Source organism: Vanessa cardui, chromosome 6 (assembly GCF_905220365.1).
Source record: "Vanessa cardui chromosome 6, ilVanCard2.1, whole genome shotgun sequence".
Taxonomy (NCBI): Eukaryota; Metazoa; Arthropoda; class Insecta; order Lepidoptera; family Nymphalidae; genus Vanessa; species Vanessa cardui.
The window spans coordinates 15,684,496-15,708,627 of record NC_061128.1 but is presented as its reverse complement, the minus strand read 5'-3'; the positions used below and the strand labels follow the sequence as shown (position 1 = coordinate 15,708,627).

The 24,132-nt window shown below is 35.7% G+C and overlaps 1 protein-coding gene across 1 annotated transcript in view; it reads right to left on the bottom strand.

Annotated features, from left to right (window-relative positions):
* Positions 1-7,848: 7,848 nt before the first annotated feature.
* LOC124530197 overlaps positions 7,849-24,132 on the bottom strand; it is an 80,405-nt gene continuing 64,121 nt past the window's right edge. The window contains exons 2-8 of the mRNA XM_047104211.1: positions 13,717-13,870; positions 10,949-13,391; positions 10,683-10,869; positions 10,401-10,573; positions 9,742-9,967; positions 9,338-9,665; positions 7,849-9,182 (exon numbers count right to left, since the gene is read on the bottom strand). Coding sequence (XP_046960167.1) covers positions 8,771-9,182; positions 9,338-9,665; positions 9,742-9,967; positions 10,401-10,573; positions 10,683-10,869; positions 10,949-13,391; positions 13,717-13,870 — 3,923 coding nt within the window. The 3' untranslated portion in view covers positions 7,849-8,770. The remainder of the gene's footprint in view (positions 9,183-9,337; positions 9,666-9,741; positions 9,968-10,400; positions 10,574-10,682; positions 10,870-10,948; positions 13,392-13,716; positions 13,871-24,132) is intronic.

Genomic DNA, 24,132 nt, shown 5'->3' with positions numbered 1-24,132 from the left:
GATATGAGGCGGGCTAATATGGCAGTTATGAGGGAAAATCATCCCTTACCCTGTATGGATAATCTATTGCCGAAAATTAAAAAAGCCAAATTCTTCTCCAAACTAGACATCAAAAATGCTTTCCATCAGGTGGAAATTCATCCTAATTCCAGACACTTAACGACATTTATAACATCTAAAGGACTATACAGATATAAGCGATTGATGTTCGGAATCACCTGTGCACCCGAATTATTTCAGAAAATATTAGAGAAAATACTAGCAGGATTAGACGGAGTAATAAATTTTATTGACGATATTTTAGTTTATGGCGAAAATGAGCAACAACATGAAAGATTATCAAAAATTTTGGAAACCTTGAAAGGAAATAACGTTTTGCTTAATGAATCTAAGTGTGTGTATAAGGTACAGAAAATAAATTTTCTTGGGCATGAATTGACACCAGACGGAGCGAAACCACTTAAAAAATACATGACAAGCATTGCAGAGTTTCGTGTTCCCAAGACCATTGAAGAACTTCAGAGCTTCTTGGGGTTGGTTAACTACATCAACAAATGGTTACCAAATATTGCAACTACGACTGAGCCATTGAAGAGATTGTTGAGGCAAAAGAGAGGAAAAAAGGCAAATATTGAGGATCTGTGGAAAGACGAACAAGATAGGGCATTCGATCAGTTGAAGGAAGCATTATCGAATGTCAAGTCATTGGAATACTATGATGCTAATGATGATACAGAGGTTATTGCTGATGCTAGTCCGGTGGGCTTAGGAGCAGTATTAATTCAAAATGATGGTAGTGGTCCAAGAGTAATTGCCTATGTCAACCGAACATTGGCGGACTTGGAACGTAAATACAGTCAAACGGAAAAAGAAGCGCTTGCTTTAGTTTGGGCTGTTGAACATTTCGATATATTCTTATTTGGAAAAAAATTCACCCTTATTACGGATCACAAGCCTCTGGAGTTTTTATTTGGACCTAAATCAAAGCCTTGTGCGAGAGTTGAGCGATGGGTGTTACGATTGCAGACTTATCGTTTTGATATTAAATACAAACCTGGCAAAACAAACATTGCCGATCCTTTGTCTCGACTTTGTAAATATTCAAATGAACATTCGGGAACTATCGAAGATTATGTCCAACATATAGTAGAACAGGCACGCCCTTATGCAGTTCCTATGCAAGATATCATTAGGAGCTCTGAAAAGGACCCAGAAATAAAAAATGTCAAAAGGGATTTATAATAATAATTGGGATGACTCTATTAACGACTATAAAATTTTCGAATCAGAGCTGTGTTTCTACGATAAAATTTTACTAAGGGGTAGTCGGATTGTCATACCAAAAGAATTAAGACAGAGGGTTTTAGAAGCAGCGCATGAAGGTCACCCGGGAATAGTTGCAATGAAAAGTCGTCTAAGGTCAAAGGTTTGGTGGCCACGTATAGATAAAGATACCGAGATCCTTGTAAAACAATGTAAAGGATGCACTGTTGTCGGTTTGCCTACCCCACCAGTTCCAATGAAGCGAAGAGAACTTCCTGTTGCTCCCTGGGTATATATTGCAATAGATCTACTTGGACCTTTGCCAAATAATGAATACTTGTTAGTTATTATTGATTATTATAGTCGATAAAATTTACTAAAATAATAACGAGTTCAAAGATTATAAAATCATTAAAAGAAACATTCAGTCGCCTTGGCTATCCTGTTTCTATCACAGCAGACAACGGTCGTCAATTCATAAGTGAGGAATTCAAAGAATATTGCAGACAGTGTAATATAAAACTATTTAACACCATTCCCTACTGGCCTCAAATAAATGGCGAAGTAAAAAGACAAAACAGAGATATTTTAAAAAGGTTAAAAATAAGTCAAGTGAAAAAAAGTGATTTAAAGGAAGCTGTATGGGAATATTTAATGATGTATAACTCGACACCACATACTGTAACAGGCAAAACACCTGCCGAACTATTTTTTAAGAGGATATATAAAGACAAAATTCCTTCATTGTTATATAGTGAACGTGTATTGGACGATTCAGAAGTTAGAGACAGGGATGCAATACATAAAGAAAGAGGAAAAGAAGGAAGAAGAGTACGGAGATAGAGAGCGAAGAGCTCAAGAAACAATGATCACAGAAGGTGACAAAGTATATGTGAAGGACATGGAAAAAGGGAATAAATTATCAGTTAATTACAAATTAACTCCGCACATAGTGGAAAGAACAGAAGGTGGAGACGTACTCGTGAGAAATGAAGAAACTGGTCAAACACTTAGACGCAATGTTACACATTTAAAAAAAATTTAAGGTGAATGGAAAGTTCCAAATAATGGTGGAAAGGAAATTGAAGAGGAAAAGGAGGAAAATGAAATGGATCAGAGTGAAGAAAAATAGTAGATTTAGTAGTAAATAAATAGTACGCCTGGGTTTATTATCTAAGTTTATTCTTTATTGTATAAAATTGTCTACTAAATATTATTACAAAATTTAAACTTCTTGATTATAGTACTAAGTGATTATTATTAAAATTTCTTGTTGGAAAATTATTCTGTGTTTTTATATTACTTATCTTTCAGCAATTATATTTGGTATATTTATAAAAGGATATATTTTCAATAAATAATTACATTAAGGAAGGGATGTAGTGTTTGTATACTTCGTACGTACGTCTCGAGTACACGGGCAGTTGGGGTACAGTAGCGCGCGAGCCGGTGGTGAGAGCGGACGTGTAATCGCTAGCTACTGGTGACATAACGAGCCAATAACTCATATTTGTGATAGTACGAGTACTACAGATACGACCCATTGCGGACTTTTTTATAGAAAATTTTGAGGTGTACAATTCTGTAGAGCATTACTTAGATCTATCTCATAGTATTCAGCCAGCGTTTGCAATATATGCGCAAAAATGTGTCTTTTTAAGACATCACATTAGAAACCTTTAAAATATCAGTGTTTATTTACTATATTGTCCACGTATTATTTACAAAATCATTCTCTTTAAATCACTCTATCTATTGAAATAAACCTCATCAAAATCCGTTGCATAGTTTTAAAGATTAAATCATAGACAGGAAAAGACAGCGAGAATCAATTTTATTTTATACTATGTAGTGACAACAAATAGGTACAATGTACACAGTTTTCACTCATTAGGCTCTATTGCTTAAAATCGCTTCAAAAATAAGCCATTATTTCTCGTAAAAATAAAAGATAAAAAAATATTTATTGTGGGTTATTTTTAAGAGCTAGACATATAGCGGACTTTTTAGGGTTCCGTACGTCTGAATACAAAAACGGAACCCTTATAGGATCACTCGTGTGTCTGTTCGTCCGTCGCTTACAGTCAATTATCTCCGAATCTATTAAACCGATTAAGTTGAAATTTGGTACACATATCAATTCCTGTAACCCAAATACAGAGGTGTGACGTGAGCAGATGAAATCTGTATATGGGGGGGTCATTTTTTGGGGGGGGAAGGGGAAAATTAAAAAAAAAATTTGAAAACTGCATCGTGTGGCATATCAAATGAAAGGTCTTGTTGAGAAGATCTTAAATATATTTTTTTGTAATTTTAAAATAAGTAGTTTCCAAGTTATTCAAGAAAATAGACGAAAATTGACCATTCCCCCCCCCTTATCTCCGAAACTACTAAACCTAAAATTTTGAAAAAAATACAGAAATTAGTTTTCTCCTTATAGATTATAGGAAAACCTATAAGAAGTCCATGATATTAAAATAACATGGTAAATCACTCAATATTGTGCGTACCAACTTACATTTGCAGGTGGAATGTGTGGGAGAACATATTTTTTAACTCCAATGTTAAGTTTTGTTGAATCGGTTTGTAGAAGAATATTTAATGAAAAAAATAAGCCCACAATGAGCATTCTACAACCAATATTTTAGGAGATATTAATTAATTATTGCCGGTGACTTTAATATTGATTTTAAGGACAAATCAAAAAATGAAATATCAGAATACCTTCTGTCACTCGGTCTTACTCTGCGTATTCAAGAATATACAACAAGACAAAATTCAACAATAGATAATATATTTAGTAATATCCCTCTCCAATCAGGGACCATTCATACTTTTTTAAGTTACCACAAACAAATTTGGGTCAGATTTAAAAAAACATGATAGGTAACATCGTCCGGAACCCTCTTCACGCGAGTTCAACTCGCACTTGTCCCCTTTTTTTGTAGACATTTTTGAGGTGTACAATTCTGTATTACATTATTTTGATCTATCTAGAGTAGGGTTCAGCCAGCGTTTACAATGGAAGCGCAAAAAATTAAAAAAATTAGGACATCATATTAGAAACTCTTAAATTATCAGTGTTATTTAACTGTATTGTCTATTATATATAAAACCTTCCTCTCGAATTATTCTATATATTAAAAATAACCGCATCAAAATCCGTTGCGTAGTTTTAAAGATTAAACCGTACAAAGGGACATAGGGACAGAAAAAGCGATTTTGTTTTATACTATGTAAAGATTTAAGATATTATCAAAAAATATTTCAAATAAATTTGCAACTTCTGATTCAGATTCTGTGTATCTACTTCCTGTATTCAATTTGTTTGGTATAATTTCCTTTTTAGGTTTTCAATAAACACTTTCAATAATATCCCAAGTGGCCATTTTCTATCATCGGAAGTCAACATTTTGTTCTTGAGGTATAAAGACTTAGCATAAATACACACTGTTTTAAATATTTTGGAATATTAGATTCCACTGCTTCATTCGTCGTATAATTTATGTATGCTTTTATATATACTAATAGTAGTAGTCACTAAACTTTAATTTTGTATTATTATAAAATGATTTAATTTTGAATATTTTATTAAATTCTATTAATATTAATTAATTTTATTATAATTATTCTATTAATATAAATTATTAATTATGGTTAGAAAAGGTGACACCAGCCCTGTTATTCATAATGCGAATATCAATGATTTAAAAAAAAATCAAATGGGCGTTATTATGTTTCAATTGTCATTTTTTGTTTTACTTATTGCATACATAAATAGCTGTTTCTTTTTTCTATGTTCAATCTTAATTAATTTACCTTTTAAAAAACATTTTCCCTAAATGCTTTATTACTGCGACTATTTTACAAACTAACGATTACCAAACTTTATTTTTTTGAACTTCTTTGTATGAACATTTTTATTATTATTTTTATATTTGTGAATATTAATTATGCTTATAATCCGCGGTCACCGTGTTGGATCATAATAATTTAAAAATGTATCATCAAAATGTTCGTGGGTTGCGCACCAAAACGAACTTATTCTGTAAAAGTTTGCTTCTTAACGATTGTGACATTATCTGTTAAAGTTAAACCTGGCTATTGGATTCGGTGCTTAGTTCTGAACTTTTTACTATCTTTATATTGTATATCGATGCGACCACAACTATGCTGCATTGCGAAGTTGTTTGAGAAAATAATTTACGACACAATATTCCCTATTATACGTCCTTACTTAATAAATGAGCAACATGGTTTCATCAATAAAAGGTCGACGGAAACAAACTTATGTGAATTTTTGCATCGGGTTTCTAATTCCATGGATCAAGGACATCAGGTGGATGTCGTGTATACCGATTACCGTAAAGCCTTCGATAAAGTGTCTCACAATATACTTATTTACAAACTTGAAAGTTTCACTATACACGGCGACCTGCTCAGATGGTTGGTTTCATATCTTCGCAACCGTAGTCAGGCTGTCTCTATTAAAGGTTATCTGTCATCTTTTATACCGATAAGTTCAGGTGTTCCTCAGGGCTCTCACCTCGGCCTTTACTGTTCAATATATGTTTTTATAAATGACATAAATAATGTATTTGTGTCTTAAGATTTTCTTTTATATGCTGATGACACAAAAGTTTTCAAATATATTAAATTTTAGATGATTGTCATGATCTACAATCTGACTTAAATAGGTTAGAGACATACTGCAAATTAAATTCTCTTCATCTTAACATAAACAAATGTGCTATAATTTCTTTTTCTCGTAAGCGTAAAACTTTGCTTTATAAACATACTGTCAATAATAACGACATATCAAGGAAGACCGAGGTGAGAGACTTAGGCGTGACTCTGGATAGCAAGCTTTCTTTTGGTTCTCATATTAGAAGCATTTCATCAAAAGCCTATCGCATGCTAGGATTTATAATGAGAACAGGATCTGAATTTAAAAATACTTCTACTATTAACCTGCTTTATAACGCTTACGTCCATTCTATACACGAGTATGTATCTACGGTATGGAATCCTCACTACAATATTCATATAAATGAAATTGAGAAGAACCAAAACATTTTTTTTAAATATTTGTCTTTTAAATCTAGCGATTGTACCCATGAACCTTTATTAGCTCTCTCAAAGCGCCGATCTATGAGAGATCAAGTTTTCTTATAAAATAATTATTAATAATATTGTTAATTCCCCTATTCTACTAAGCAAGTTGTCTCTGAACTGCCCACGATCCAACGCTCGTCAACCGTTATGTTTTTATACTCCCACTTGTCATTCATCACATAATGCTAACTGTTTTCTAATCAGAGCTTGTCGCGAATATAATAAGCATTTTGGGAACATTGATATATTTCATTTATCTTTAATTAAATTTAAAGGTAATATTTGTAACCTTCTTAAATTAACTAAACTATATACTTTTAATATTGTCAATTTTTTTTTCTTATTGTGTTAAAATATTTGAGTGCATTTTATGTTTTATTAATCGGTGGAAACTTCGCTGGATAATGTGATATCTAAACTGTATTATGTAATTAGATTATATTTTACATCAGTTTGTTTCCCAAATATTAAATAAATAAATCTTTGCCACATATGCCTTGTATATTTTGATGTATAATATTTAAGTAAGAGGGCATAGGCTTTGTCATTTTATTTACTTTAAACTATGAATTTTAATATCCTTACTTTTGTCCCCACCCCAGGTTTCTCCTCCGGGTAATTGATATTTTTGTTCCTCTACTTAGTGTTAAAAAATAAAAAATAGTAAATCAGTGCCTGTGAAGCTCGTATCAAGGATCGCTTCGTACGACGTTGAGTGTTAATAGTGCTAGCTATGTTTGTTCTTTTCCAACAAAGTAATAATGATAAAGAATGTGTGATGTGTATTGGTAATCTTAAGCTGTATAGTTTTTGTATTTATCTCCGGATAATAGTGAGATTCGTTCTTATAAGAAAACGACACGATTTTTTGACCCATTTGCTGTCAAAACATTTGGTCCTTTGGAGTAGTGGCGCAAAAAGCATTTTTTTATTTTTAATTTTCATCAATTTCCATTAATATTCAATATATGTATTCAATTAATTTGCCAAAAAAAGCCCACTGAATATCTTTCGCCAGTACTTCTCAGGTCAGGGTGTTTCTTTTTCCGAACCGGTGTTAGGGGTTAATTGGACAATCAATAAGTAAGTGTAATGCTTCTATATTGTATAAAGTTTTGAATAAAGGAATTTGAGTTTGAGCCCAGAGGATCGGAGTTGCGACTCGAAGTGCTGCTAGCATTCTCGCCACCACTGCACGCGGTCAAGATTTATACAGCAACTATTTTAATCGATATTCTTATATATCTAAGCACTTAATGTTATTAATTCTTAAGTTAATAAATATCAACCATTTAAGTGTAATACACGTCATAATATAAATAAATGAATGGCAGCCTTATTTCCCTTGAGCCCAAATCAGAAGGAACCTCCTCCTATACGGAATCCTAGACCATTTGCGTTACAAAAGTAACTTTTGCAAAAAAAATAAAAAACATAACTTTAATACTTTATTTATTTGAAAATAAATCTTTTAAACTTATCCAATAATCAGATCATTTAACAATCCAATAGAATTATACATTTTAGAGACTAGAAGATAATATTGAACTGAGATTTGAAATGAAAGAAAACTTATTTCTAGTAACACATGTTTAAAATTTGTTAAATATTTACATAAACAATAGACAAGAATACAAAAAAACTCTGTCAGCACCATAATTTAACGGGTAAATATATAAAATTATTATTACAGTGATATTATTTCTTCAAAAAAGGATAAATCCACTCATACAAATCAACGAAAAACAAAATATTTTATTATTATATAAAAATTAATACAGATTAAAAATAAAGAAAATATTGAGTTTATATAATGAAAATCTTTCACACATCGTGTCTAACAAAGGTCAGGAGGTCGTCCTATTGTGCTTTATATACTTTACAAGTCTTATTCTACAAAGGCGTAACTATTATTTACAATATTTATTTTCTACTGTTAGACATCAAGATGTTCACTGCAAACGAATACTGCTATATATTAAACGTATGTACAATATCAACACAGATCTAAGTCACAGATCGATTGAAATTAAATCTTAAAGCATAATTTGTCATGTGCGCGCATCGCCGCGACGAAGAGAAGGATTCCGATCCAATCACAATGAGATAACATTTAAATTATTAAGAGATACTTTTAGGTGGGACTCGTGTAAGGTTTTTAACACGTTACAAATACTAAAAGGACTTAATGGTGAATTACATCTGAAACCTTACAACGCAGACCCCGCAGAGGTTTGGGAACGCTGTATACAAAATCTTATGAGTGTTTGTGACACATTAAAAGGTCAATTCCAGAAACTAGTCATTTAGAATATAGTCTATGGAGAATTTGCCTACAATTAACTTATACGGCCACCTAATTAAATAAATCCATTCCCGTAACTGTCACTAATTAAATATCGCATTCGAATTCCGACACTCGCTTGTTACGACCCTCTGGCGTCATTTGGAAATGGTTCTCCCGCGTCCCGATCCTCGGAAACCCGTTAAAGCTGTTCCTACTGACTAAAGGATTCTCTCTCTCTCTTTCTCTGTGAAAACTAGACGTCGATAGTTTGCCATCTTTACGTTCTGTAAAGTTCGTATCGTTAAAGTTTTTGTCGGTGAAATTTCGCTCCGGGAAGTTCTTTTCCTGGAAGTTCCGGTCGTTGAACTCTCCGTCGGAGAAGTTCCTCTCGTTGAAAGTTATGTCCCGAATTCCGAATCCTCCCATCCGCGGTGTCCCGATGCTGAATTTGTTTCGGAGTTCTTCGTCTCGTAAATTAAAGGGCCTGTTTTCGAATTTCGGTGGTCCCGTCTGTAATCTGAAACAACATTAAAATTTCAATTCACACCCCAAACACTAATACAAAGTAGGTATAAAAGGCGATATAAAAGCATTACGCGTAATCTATAAAACGTTTTGTCTCAAATTATTTCATACCACGATCTTATAACAGCGACAACATACAACACTCACTCTCTAAAACACCGCCGTTCCCTGTCGTACTCGGCGGACAGCCCATCGTCGTCGTGTATGATGGCCGACGGGTCGCTGTAGACGGAAGACTCCTGGTAGAACGAGTCCAGGTCGACGTAGTTGCCCTCTGCGGGCTCATTGTCTAGCAGCTCCGCCAGTTGCGCCTTGAGCGTCGCAAAGCTGGGCCGCTGTGAAGGATCGGCGTGCCAGCACGCGTGCATTGCGCGATAAAGCTGTGGTTTGCAGTGAGGCGGACGCTCCAATCGGTAGCCCTCCGCCACCGCCGCCAGGACCTCACGCCCCGACATAGCCGCGTACGGCGTCGAGCCTGCAAACAAATGGGGTCGTCAACAACTTCATATCTATTGCAGCTGCACCTACGTTCTAATCACGCTATGACATACCGAGCGTGACGATCTCCCACAGCAGAATGCCGAAAGCCCACACGTCGGTGTGGTGGCTGTGCACGTTGTAGAGCAGCGCCTCGGGCGCCATCCAGCGCACGGGCAGCGCGCCGCGCCCGCCGCGCGCCGACGCGCCCGCGCTGCGCGACATGCCAAAGTCCGCAATCTTGCATAGCTTGTTGTGGTCCACCAACACGTTGCGAGCTGCCAGATCGCGGTGCACAATCTGAAAAAGAATTGAATATTTATAATATCGACTAAGGTACTTAAAATATTAATGTGGTTTTAAATTCTGCCAGAGCCGAGATGGCCGAGTGGTTAGAACGCGCACATCTTATCCGATGATTACGGGTTCAACCCAGGCAAGCACCACTGAATTTTTATGTGCTTTATTTATGTTTATAACTCATCTCGAGCTCGGCGATGAAGGGAAACATCGTGAGGAAACCTGCATGTCTAATTTCAAAGAAAGTCTGCCACATATGAAATCACCAAGCAACAGGAGCAGCGTCGTGGAATATAGTCCAAACCTTCTCCTCAAAGGGAGAGAAGAAGGCCTTAGTGCAGCAGTAGGAAATTGACAGACTGTTATTGTTGTTGCAATGAAATTCTCCTAGCTTAGTTAGGTGTAGTTGACACCAACCTCAGCCCAAACTTACCCCTTTGGACGCAATATAGTCCATGCCTCGCGCGACGCAGTAAGCGAATACGGTAAGGTCTCGCGATGTGAGCGCGCCGCTGCCGCTGAAACGATCGGGCCGGGAACGTCGCTCGCGAAGGTATGTTAGCAGCTTACCACACATTACATACTCCATTATAAGTAGATACGGCTCTGCAATTAAATAAGAACATAATCATAACTAATTTATTATTAACATGATGACCACTAGCGGAATAAATTCAATAACGTTATCTTATTCAACTTTATAGGAGACACTGACCTTGCTCGGTACAACAAGCTAGAAGCGTAACCACGTTCGGGTGCGTCCCAATCTTCTGCATGATGTAGATTTCGTGTAAAAGTTCCTGCTTCTCTTTTTGAGAAGCCGATTCCTTTATAGTTTTCACTGCGACTAGCCGTGTTAAACCATCGTGACCATTTAAATCGTCTGCTTCAGCTTTCCATACCTATACAAAAATTGTTTAACGACCAAACAATGAAACTTAACTATTGCGTAAATTACTTTTATTTCATTAATTTATTTACCTGTCCAAAGTTTCCTTGTCCCAGTAAAGTCTGTAATCTTAGTTTGTTCCTTGGGAATTCCCATTTTTGGTCGGGTTTACTTGGAGTGGGTATCGGGGGACGTGCAACCGGAGTTATAGGTGATTCCTTCTTTATATCACCACCGTCGTCAAAATAGCCTTCATATTCGGTATCGATTTCTTTGGTTTTCTTATTAAGGAGATTTCTTAAAACAAAAGCTACGACAGCTATGACCGGAAGGAACCCGAGACCAGCTAGGACATACGATGCGGTATAAGTTTTTTCAGCTTCAATTACAACGTCCTCATTCTGTGATTCGTCCCTCTCGGCCTTAGTACTGTTAGTGACTGCCGTTTCGTTTGAATTATTGGACGTTTGTAAAGTTAATACGGACGGTTTGGAACTTGATTCTGAAGATGTTCGCGATGTAACGATGAAAGGTTTGATGGCGTTTTCAGTGGTATGTATGGTTTGAGTTGTGGATATTGTAGTTGGAAGGAAAACAGCTGGTCTAGTATTTGCTGCTTCAGTGGAGGTTGTAGTCAAAGGAACATAAGTAGAAGTAGCTGTGGTAGTGGTGGTACTAGTCGTTGTTGTTGGTCTACGTCGTCGCAATTTATTTTTTGGTCTCGTTGTGACCCCACTTGTCGAATTATCAAAAGTGTTGTTAAGTCCAAATAGAGTCGCTAGTCTGTCGGATATCTTCGTAGTTGTCGTTTCTTGTCCAAAGTCACTCATGTATCTATCACTAACGAGAGGAAGTTCTGTTAGTTTTGGAGTATCGGACACAGGCGTTGGACTGGGATTGGAATTTAAAGGACCCTCCGTAGTTGTTGTTCTTATTCTTATTTTATGTCTATTCGGTCTCAGAGTTGAGGATGACAAAACAGTTGTTTCTGTTTCATTTAATAAAGTTGTCTTTGGAATTGTATCATTTTTTATTTTTTCTTCAACACTTTCAGTCACAGTATTATTATCTGACTCTTTTACTAAAGAGTCTGTTTTGTTATGACCTTTTATAGAAGAAGTTATTGATACAGATGTGACGACAGCAGTGTAAACGGATGTTGAAACTTTTTCGGTCGTTGTCGTATTTGTCGTTTCGGGTAAGACATTTTCAGTACTTGATAAAGTAGTTAATCTAGACGGACGTCTACGTAAATTAAAATACGTTCGTGTGTAATTCCTTGGAGGTGATGATGTGAGATTTGTTTTATTTGTAGAAACGTCCTTTGTGACATTTCCAATGCTAATGGAATCTTTTAGTATAGTGCTATTCAAGCGTGAGATTTCTTTACTTATATCTAAATTTTCTGGCGTAACATTTTGTACAATTGGCTCGGTTACATTCAGTTGAGCAATCGACTGTGGCTTTGGAGTTGACTGTGTTGTACTTGAATATTTTCTATAAGCATTAACTAATCCTACGTGTCTCGCTGGCGCAGGTCCTTTTACCGTGTTTCTTATTTTATTTTTTTCTATTATATTTTTTACAACGGATACATCCATATCCTCATTTATTTCTTCTTCTCCAGCGCTATTGTTTTTATACTTTTCGGTAGCAGAATACCTTGAATTAAATTTTCGCTTCTCTGTTGGTGTTGCTATGAAATTAACTGATTTTGTTGATGCTGAGAGAAAAGGAGAATTAGTTAAATTATCATTGAAACCTGGACCTCCTAACTTTTGACCAAAATATATAAATGGGGCCATGTCTTCATCGGGCAATTCTTTTTCAAGAGGTCGAAAATGGTTGTAAATTTCTTCTGACATAAATAAAGTTTGGTTTCCTTTATCTTTGTCATTATCTACATTTTCGACTCTTGTTTTATGAATATCAGTACTGTTTGCTATTGTATTAACTTCCAGTTTTTCTTCTTTCTCCTGCCTATCTGGTATTGTAGTAATTTTTTCATTTTCTTGAATATACGGTATTGTAGTCGTAGTATCAGTATTAAACTTAGAATTATCTTTAATTTCATTACTAGATGCGACTTTATTTAAATTTGGATGACTTTGTGTAATATTATCCGTATCTGAATAATTAAGTAAATAAAGGCCATGATTAGACTCGTCAACCTGAAACTCTTCTTCGGGGTCTAGTTCTACTTCTTTATCAAGCCCTTCCAATTTTTCTGGAGGGACATACACAACACTACTCTCAGTAGTGGTATCTACTACGAGAGTTCTATTAATTAATTCCTTTCTTCTGTTATTCAAAAACCCTGCTCTACTCTTATTTTCTTGATACAACACTCGGGGTATAAATAAGTGTCTTATTTCATGCGGTTTGACTTCCTGTCGTATTTCTTTATTGCCTTCACGGGAGACAAGTCTCAATGTCGGTGCTATAGCTTCATTGCTAGAATTGTCGAATATAATCTTCTTTACAAGGGAGCTGTTCGAATCTTTGATTTCCAACTGGGCGAACGTAGTATTACCTCTGAAACACACAAAATAAATTTAAAGCCTTTATCATAAATAATATATAAGTAAACTATAATGTTAACATTGAATTAAATAATTCAACGAATTTATAGTTTTATTTTCGACTGCTATATTTATAGCTAAAATTGAGATACGTTCTAGTATTGCGTTGCACTAAACTTTCTTGGGAGAAGATTCTTAATTACAGATTTGATTACCATTTGAGTACTACGTCAGGTTTGTATTGAGGACAACGCAAAAATAAAAGTATTTTTATAAATTTCCGTATTAGTTTTCTAAAGCAGTTGTGTAATATCAGATTCTATAAATGTTGCAATTACTTGTGAGGCTTGTGTGCTAAGGTCGCAATGGTGTTGATGTGGCTGGTCAGCCTGCCCGTCAGCAGCTGTCTCCGCCGCGCCGCGAGGAGAGACAGCAGCTGCGAGTCCCGGGTCGTGTTCGCGCTGCTTTGCGTCGTCGTTCGTCGTGCGCTGCCTGGAAATGAAATATACGCGTTTTTAATATTTTAATTTTGTAACAATAAAGGTCTTTAGCAGATACCCGATTACTCGAAGGAAAACACCCAAAATATGCTTTAAAAACAAACAAGGTCCTTTCGATAAAGATAAGCAATTCTATATATATATTGCGATTTATGCGACCCTAATTAACTTAAAACGAAGACAAGGGACAATTTCATCGCCACAAATGTTTCGGCCTTAAGAGTTTGATTGCATGACTGTAATTAGATGTAATCAAGCAAACGGTTCGCTGCATCCTTCACCTCAAAGCGAGACAATAGACTGAACGAAATGCAAACGAGCCAGATTGTCGCCATCGCCTTGACACGGCACGGAGATCCAACACGATGTGAAACATTAATATCAACATTTCTCTGAAATAATTCCTTAAAAATACTCAGTCGACTGAGTTAGAACACCCTCCTGCCATCGGCCTTCCTACCGTAATTTTTAAGCATACTAACTTAAATACTAGGAAAATGTACCTGACTATCGTTGATCGTTTAGTAGCGTATAAGATAAAAGTTTCAAATAGTTATTCTCGGGTGTTGTAGGTTGTTTGAAAGAATACATAGTTTTGACAAGTCTAATGTTTTGAAATATCATTGTTTTGTTCATAGAATTATATCAGTATCTTTACATGTATATCATGTGTGTGGTTCTTTTACTTCTTCTTTTTCTTGATTATTCTAAATTATTTTAAGTAATTAAGCACTGTTACATTTTCTTACGTTAAGTTTAATAAATTGTAAATTCGCTTACAGCTGACACATAAAATAAATGTTCGACTCAAGAATCGAAAACGCGCAAATCGAACAAATATGACTTGTGGTCTAAAATAGTTTATGTTCGTAGTACTACTATTATTATTTATATTATGCGTTAAGTTAACGCATTACTACTATAATAACTATCTTACGCCCGCATATTATATAAAAAGTAATATTCACGTAAGAATCGCTACCTATTGTTAAATCGAGAGCTCAGAATCCAGGCAGTACAGAGTATAGTAACACGAGTGATTAATTGGCTGCACTAAACACGTGTCGGTACTTGGGAAAAGTTGTCATGAATGGCACATGCGCAGTGAAATTCGTGGCCGACACGCGAGGTTTCTAATAAGCAAAAACACTATTGAGTGTAATTACAGCCAACTATTAAACTATCTGTACACAGCACTTGTTACAAAGAACAAAGTAGTTTTAGTGAAAAAATCAATATATCTTATACAATTCTACCAGTTAACATGGGGTGGTGTATTTGTCGACGACTGGTTTTCGTTACACTTATGACTTATTTTGGAAGACGTTCATAGTTTTAGAATAAATGAAAGTAGTTATAATAAATATATAAATTTCAATTAATTGCTATTTGTCAAAGAAGAAACGAGAAGGAAGTTTGGAAAAGAAACAGACAATACTTACAGAGCATTAAGACAACCGGTAATAAACGAACAGCGTCAACAAATATTCGGAATATTCGTAGCATCTTTATATTTTCTACTAACGAAAAGTGCAAGTACGTATGCCGCAGTATGGCAGCGTTGATGTTCACGATATTTATTTACGTTTATCGTTTTACCAAACGGCATTATACAGTATTACATAGTTTTTGGTATAATATGAATAGCATCATATTAATAACTTGCTGTGCAGGATTAATTGTCCAAAGGCTTGGACTGGGGGCGGAGGCCGTACAGGTTATTGTTGAAGTCAATTATTTCTTCTACTTAAATCGAATATGGCCCACCACGGGTAAAACATGGTAATTGTATTCCGATATTTTAGAGTCGTCGAAAAGCGTATTGACTTGCCAAAATACTTAAACCTACTCTAGATAATTATGATGTTAGTTTACCTTGACTTATAAATCATTTTTCAGACTCGCGTCTAACTTAACTAGATTTCATTTTAAATAATGTTAACTTTTACGATTTTACGGAAAGTACTTTATGCATATCAGTTAAACGAGGAAATTGTTGTGTTCGTAAATAGTTCTCTGAGCAATCGCCTCTCACATTCTCAGGTCTAAGCTTGAAATGGCCTAATTGTACAACTGGAATGTTTCACAATTCCGCACATCGGCCGGCTCGGGCCTTAAAACCGTTCAGTGCTATAGACCTATAAGTCACTCGAGCTTTCAAATGTTTTGCAAACAGTATTTGGTCTTTTTTTTTTATTAATGCTTGCGAACAATCGTAATATGAAACATCAATTTACAGTTACGAGTCACAAGTAGGTTATTTAAAGCATTAGTACAAATGTGACATGTTTAAAAATATTAGTTAAATGTAAAACTATATAAGAGTACACACTAATGTCAGCGATTCGTTTGTCCTAAATTTAGCAGCAAGTTACCCTAAGCCAACGCCATGGGATTTTCACGTATATTTCGCAAGCAACTTATCGTTGGAACGCTCCGTTCGTTCGCTAAAGTTCAGAAATGTCTTGTTCTTTTATAAACAAATCAGGTGTCCGTGATCTTACAGCCGATAAGCCGCTCTGGGAGTGGCGCTTCGGTTAGATCTTACTCGCTTTAGAGTAACACGAAGGCATTCATATGGATTAGGCACAGTAGGATATTTCTTTAAATAATATTATCACTTTACAATATCGACTTTGTAATTATACTATTATATGCGTCTCAAGATTAACGTTTTTGACAAATGACATTAGATCGAATCGACTGGGTGTGAGTCAGTAGTGACACAGCTGAGATGTGTTCCAGGCGTCCGGCGACACAGAGTCCCTTCGCTGGACCGGCCCTCGTGACGCGACCGCGTTCGCTTGCCCGCTGCGATGTCTCGCCTTTCTATTGCGAGTCATCCATGTGAACGCATTAGCATTGAACTATCGTGCGTTTAAGGAAAATATTTATAATAGTTAATCATTTTAAGTGTTAATTATTTGTTACAGTTACCAGCACTATGAGTCGCGCCCAACAGTTAAAAAGATATTCTGTAACGAATTTGTAAATTAGTGTACATGTATACTGATCATTTCATGTCGTCTCGTGTATCCCTCAGTGGCAGTGGACGTTACTGCGCCTCTCACTCGCCACCGGCGGACGTAAATACGATACACAGTCTATAACACAACGGTTTCCCACATTACCGTTTTAGTAAAAAAATATTTGATATGCGAAATTTCTGAAATTGGTAAAAACTTTACTTAGTATGGATTACGCAGATACGCACACATAATATGTCGCGCCTACTCGATAATACACATACACATACGGAAAGTCTAGTTTGTTCCAACAAGCGGCCTTAGTCCGCATTACAATAATGAATATAGTATTGTAGGCATTGTCTGTGCAGTTAGTTTGGCGGCAAGTGCAGGTATTTGTGTCATTTTCTTACATTATGTTCACGTAATGTGTTGTGTCGTCCAACTGTTTCTGGGGTTTAGTTCCATCGACGAGCATTCGATAGCGCTCGAGTGTCGGTGAGTCTTGACGAATATTGTTTTAAACAAACAATTTAAACATCTCAAAAAATCGCTACGCATCAAATGACGGGAATTAGCTAGTATAGTAATTTAATAAAATACTGTTATGCTAAAATGTTGACCTCGAGTAGTTAAAAAAACACAACTAGTGAACTTCTTACGTTCATTCCGAGTGTATTCATTCCTATTGCAAACAAACACAGTATTCTTGCCAAAACAAATCGAATCGAATGTATCGAATACCGATATTTTAACAACACAATACATAAAAAAGATTTTAAATTTATAAATGAAAGTAATTTAGAGCCATCCTATCCTCGTAAAGAGAAAGTAAAGGGGTGATTTCATCACGGTGCTCCAGTGCAGGTTTATTTAAATCCTTCCTTAAGAGATTGTTCGAATTACATAACCATAACCCTCGCTACCATTATATACTTCATTAATTTATACTTTAGATCAACGATGTAAAGTAAAGCGTATTTTCGTTAATATAACAAAAACATATTTTTTGTTATAAATTTATGTTATTATTATTATTATTCTATATCGATAACACAGCTAATAGTTTGGCGCATGCGCAGCCGCAGCGAGCAGTGACCTACAATGGGGACAACTACTGACATAATATGGTCTCACCACAAGGAAGCGAGTCCGCGATTGTGTTGTATCTGTATACTGATGTTAATAACTTTATAAGGGTGACATATTATTAACGAATTCATATAACCAGACGACGTCAAATGTACAAGTGATTCGATGCTCCCAGATGCTTCGATGAAATCATCATTTTTGAGTCGGAGAGAGAAACAATGACATTTAAATAATTTATTTTTCATACCTAAGAAAATAGTAACTTTTTATAACCTTTTTGTTTGTATAGAATGAAAAAGAACGAATAAACCCTACACTTTATTATCTCCCGCTCATGTGTTAAGTTTGCTATCTTGTGTAACCTCGTAGGTGTTGTAATCAATAAAAACTCATTTTCCAGATTCAACTCATATGTAGTTGACATATCATGTACATGACATGACATGTCGTTGTAATTCCAGTAACGGTATTCTAAAAAACTAAATAATAAATACAACAAATCAGCCACAGTTTTTAATTAAAAATAAAAGAAAAACTACGCTTCAAATTAAACTATTAAGAGTACAGTGCGACTCGTAAATGCACATTGCACGCGTACATAATAGCAGCAAGGAAACAGCGGACAGTTACTCACAGAGCTAACTCGTCTAAAATGGCCGCCTGACTCACTTCAACCATGAAGTGAGCTTATTTGTCGCCGGAGACTGGCGCACCAGTGATAATGTACCGCTTCAATCGCGATGTTTATTGTTTTTCCGTCATCTTTCAAGGTTATGTGTAAGCGAAAAATACAACATCACAAAATATACCCTATGAAGTGAAACTGACACAAGCAAGAATTTAAAATACTAAGTTCACTTTCTATCCTCAATATTTGTTAATTTTTCTAACCGTGGTCAGTTTTCTAACTTTTCTATGCTACGGACCTAAATCATCTTTTAGGGATGCTAAATGAGGTTTTCACTAAGTTTAGGATTCAAATGAAAAAAACCATTTGCATAAAATGGGAGGAGTACCTTTATGTATTCTAAGAAAAAAAGAGAGGATTCATAACGTATCCCTGTGGAACAAACATTATTAACGCACATTTGGCAGACTTCATCCAATTTAAAAATAATATTAACACTGCCTATGTGAACAGATCAACTCCCGCAAGTTTATAGAAATAACCTTGCTCGTCCGCATAACAGACGTTTACTGCTGTAAACGGAACCAAAGACGTAAAAACTTGAAACTAGAAAAATATCTTCAGTTCGAAGCTTAGAGTTAACTATCGTCATATGCATTTGTGGCACGAAGAGAAGGGCGAGGGTCGTTTGTGCTTCAATAAAATCAGCTATAGCCATCGAATGTTTGTTCTGGCACAGTTAGGTTTCGAAACAGTGAGAGTTATTTTCAGATATGTATGTGATTATTTATCTTTCAGTTTTGTTGAAAAGTTTGAACTTACGATGTTATTCTACAAAGTTATTTAAGGAAACCAAAAGTCTTACTAATTAGAAGAAATAATTTAGTAAGCCAATACTTTAATGATTTTCTAGTGAAACACTTGACGCGGTTGGAATTCATTCGATAATCTGATGATTTAAGTCGACAGCCATTCAGCGTAATCATCGCGCGTGCCTTATCAGCACGAGAGCCGGCCGCGCGATCACGAGCCGCGCGACTCGAGCACGTCGGGTGATTAGCTGCAGAGAAAACACAAGTGTTTCTCGAGTTCCTATGTGATGAGGCAATAGCGGCAGCAGAAGTGCAGTTGGGTGGTCTAGGTAAATCAGTTAATTTATATAAAAGGCACTTTATCTAAGAAGGTAATTTAAATAGTGTCACGTGTATAGCTGCGACTTGCCATGGAGGTTCTACTTAAAAGAAAGTCAGCAATAAACTAATCTCAGTGTCTTTTACACGTTCGTATTTATACATACACATACATATTACATCTAATAGATTCAAGAAATAATATGAAGTAACCTCATTTTTTTATAATTTATTCAATTCCAATGGATTAATCGAGTTCGTTAATTTTGACAGTTGACAGAAAGTCGAAGTTAAGTTGTTCGTGGTACATTGTACCAGTGGCTCGTGCGGCGGCTGACACGTCTCGGCTATGCGTGTCGGCTGGGAGCTCCATCAGGCACATGAATGTATGCGTGCACTTGTGCACTATAATAATTAGACGTAACATAAGTAATCCTGCATAATTGGCTAGTCATTAAGATTAGTTGTTGTGGCCAATAATTTCGTTGCGGTATCGTTGAAAATATCTGTTTCAGTAACAGTAGTTCGTATGTTTGCCATAATACATACGAAACACAATATAATGTGAGTGACGTATAGATTTAATGTTATTTTACAATGTTAGGTCCGTGGAATGCGAGTATGCAAGTATATAACGTGAACTTACATCATTATACTTCACTTGAATATTCAGTTTTAGTTGTTGGCACTCATTGCCTGTTCCTCAACTGAATCTATTATCTACAAAGTATTCAGGCGTGGGAGTGATCGAACAGTTCTCGCCTGACAGCGCCGGCCTACAGGTTCATACAAATACTTAACCTTTGCGATCATATTTCCTAATATAATGCAATGACTTGATGAATTTCAGTGAATAAGAAAACAATATTTTGAAATAAGATAGCTTCTGGACTGATGTTTTTAATCACGTTCTTTTTGTGACCACAATTTAGATCACTTATGCATCAGCGTTCTGAGGACCATAATGACGAAAATCGAAAGATTAGGTAATGTTATTTTAAAAATTCTATGTAATAACTTATTTAATACACAAATCGCGACGTCACGAGCGTTAATAATGTGAAGGCTAAATCATAATTACGGTTATAATACGCACAGGAAACGCCAGTAATTTGACACGCGACCGGCGGACATGTGTTTGTGTGTTTGGATATCTTGACGGGAACTGGTGATATTAGTTTGGTACTTGTTTTTAATTGCAATGATTGAATAAATTATTACGTTGTATTATACGAAGTGTCCTTTCCCGAGCCAAGGGTGTCCTTAATTGAATTTTTATTGAGCACATCTATGATACACCTCGTGGAGGAAGGGCACTAAGCCATCGCAAGCAGTCAGCGACCGTCTTTGTTATGCAGTTCGTAACCATCTTATGTTTGATAGGCAGGCGTTACACATATCCAACCAAAATAAAAAGAATGAAAGCACTGCAATACAATAACTAATAGGAACAGGACACCTTGTTCAAAACATAGTCGGAATAAAACAGCTATAGGTAAGGTAATATTTGCTGAATTTACTATCATACTTTTGAAAAAAATATATTCTACAACGAGTAAAAAAGAGTAAACTTTTTTACTCAAAATAAAGGTTTCGCCCATTTGCTTGTGAAACACTTGGTCTTTGGAGTAGTGGTGAAAAACGCTTCGTTAAAAATACGAGTGTTTCTCCTCGCCCTATTGCGTTCACTGGTGACAGAAGTGCTGGATCGTTTTGCCCATAGGATCGGAATTTCGACGGGGAAATGCTGTCATCATTTATACAGTAGGTAAATATTTTGTTTTACGTTTGTGTAGTTGCAGAGTTCATGTTAAATAATTATTTAGTAAATAAAGTATTCCTGTACCTACACGTATTTTCTCAATAAATACTATGTGAATAAATATCACTAGGTTAGGACTACAGATTTTTGTACCTGACTATGGAAGAGCATCCATAAATGAAATTTATCAATTTAATCGATTGTTATTTAGAACAAAGTATATTCACATGAAACGGGAGTACGTATATCGTTTTATAAAGCGTATGATTTTAAATTTCACTACAGTATAATTCTTTTTGCAATGTTAATTCTTCATATATGTAGAATGGTATCTGTTAAAGTTATGTTTAATAAAACAACCGGGAGTAGACGTTGTTGAGGAAATCCCGAGGAATAGGAACGATCACTCAGTAGCAGCTTGCAATCTTCAGGGAGCATTTAAATAAATCCCTTTATGACATTTAAATATGCAGAAGAATTGTAAAACTGCTGTCATTCACACTCCTTGCACAAACAAAGCTTCCCAATACGTCTCTCTGTTTGGAAATCATTGATAGGTTCAAGTATATAACTCGTAATAACAGATCATACTTAATGACACGCCGAACAAAGGAGTGTGACCTTCGCCGCGTTTAAGCACAAAACCGATTATGTGAATAAACAAATACAAGTGCGCTCAAGACTGACATACAACGCACACCGAGTGGGACGACAGCGCACGCTTGTAATAAGTAACTTGTCGAGACTCTTAATTTGGCGCCCAGCGCCGCCAGGGGCGATTAATTCAAACAACAGACTAACCAATAATTTTAAGGCTACCGGCAGTTCTAGGAGTTTAAGTGTCAATCTATTATTCGTCCGGGTCCGCTCGACGGCTCTTCCTGTATATTTTGTATATAGTGGACTTCGCTGCAGATTATTCACATAAGAGGAGAGGACTCACTAAGCTACCCCACTGGTCGGCATTCTTCGTTACAACACGGCGATCAGTCGCGTATCAACGCGCCTTAAGCCGATAGTTTCATGGTCGGCATTATAAATTCATAACGCGATGTAACGATAAGCCGACACAATAGTGGAAAGGCACATTATGTATGCAAATACCGATTGACTTTTTATTCATGTTTATATTGATTTTGGCCCGAGGACTAGGCATTCCGTTACAGAAGCTGTAGTGGGTCTTGTTTCCTATCCAATAAGAGTCATATTAGCTTGCATACATTAATATAAAACAATTGTTATTATTAGACGTCGGTTGTACTTTTAAAACATCTTGATTGAAATCTCGACACATAATGCTCGATTGAGATAAGATTTAGACAGACGTGGTTTTTGTAACAATTTGTTAGATCGTATCGTCAATACTACGAGGCTGTTAAGGAATTCGATGACGGACCAGTTATGTATTTATTTATTTATCTAGAGAACCGATAACCGATAGATACAGAATTCCAATTTTTTAAGATATTTGCTATAATATTTATACTCTAAACTAAAACTCGTTGAAACAACAACAATGTAAACGGAAAAAAATTTTTTTTTTTTTGGGAATTGATTACGAATTTGCAATGTCAAGTAACGATCGCTACCCATGAGTAGCTAATGTCGCGCGTATTATAGTTGACAGGCTGTGCATCCGCGTGCCGGCGGCAGTTGCGCGTCTCTTCCCAATCACAACGCTATGGAACAACAATCTCACGCACCCGGGAACAGATCAGAAGCACGACCGATATATTACACAGCTACATCAGATACTTAAGGTACGAGAATACTTACAAATTAAGATTAAATAGCTTATAATATTGATACAAATTAAAACATTACATTATACAAACCGGCAAAGGCTGGATCAAATTAGCAAATGTTGCAAAGATAAACCAAGGTAAAAGTGAATTAGATCATTATGACAAAATAAGAATAAAACAAAAGTGTTAAGAGTGTTATAGCCACCGACAGTATCAACTTTCAAGCTGCTCTAATTAACAACTCTTGGTCTTGGGCAAGACGCGCGGAGACGGCGGTCGCATCGCCTTGAACATTCAGACGCGCGACGAACCAGATTTGGGAACGAGTTTCAAATCACTCTGATGACCCATTTCAAGTGACTTTTAATATTCAATTAAAAACAAAAGTGATTTGCTCACTGAACGATGACTAAGACTCTTTTCAATGTATATTTAATTAATTTCAGTCTTAAACAAAAACTATGCATACATTCCGAACACGTGGTCGTTTTAAACGTAATTTAATCTGCAAAATTGATTCGAATGCTTGTTTAAATTTCATTAAATACAATAATAATAACATTTAAAAAATTGGTACCAACGTTACATTCTATTGAATTATCGTAATAAATGTCAGTAATAACTTTTACCAATTATAGGTTTCATTTTCGATATTTTATATCTACAATAGTATTATTAAACCTCCAAGCGTTTGTAATATCCCTACACAGATTGCTACATATTACTTTATAAGGGTAGTCAGCTGTATTTGTTACGACGCCATTCAAGGACGAGATGTAAATCACGAGGCAGACTTCTTTCCGCGGGCGAATCTCATTAAGTTGATTTATCGAGTCATATATATTAATGCAGAACAATCATTTGCAATAAACGCTCTGAGAACTAGAACTCTTGGATTATTGAAATATCTGTAATGTTTCGCAACGGCAAA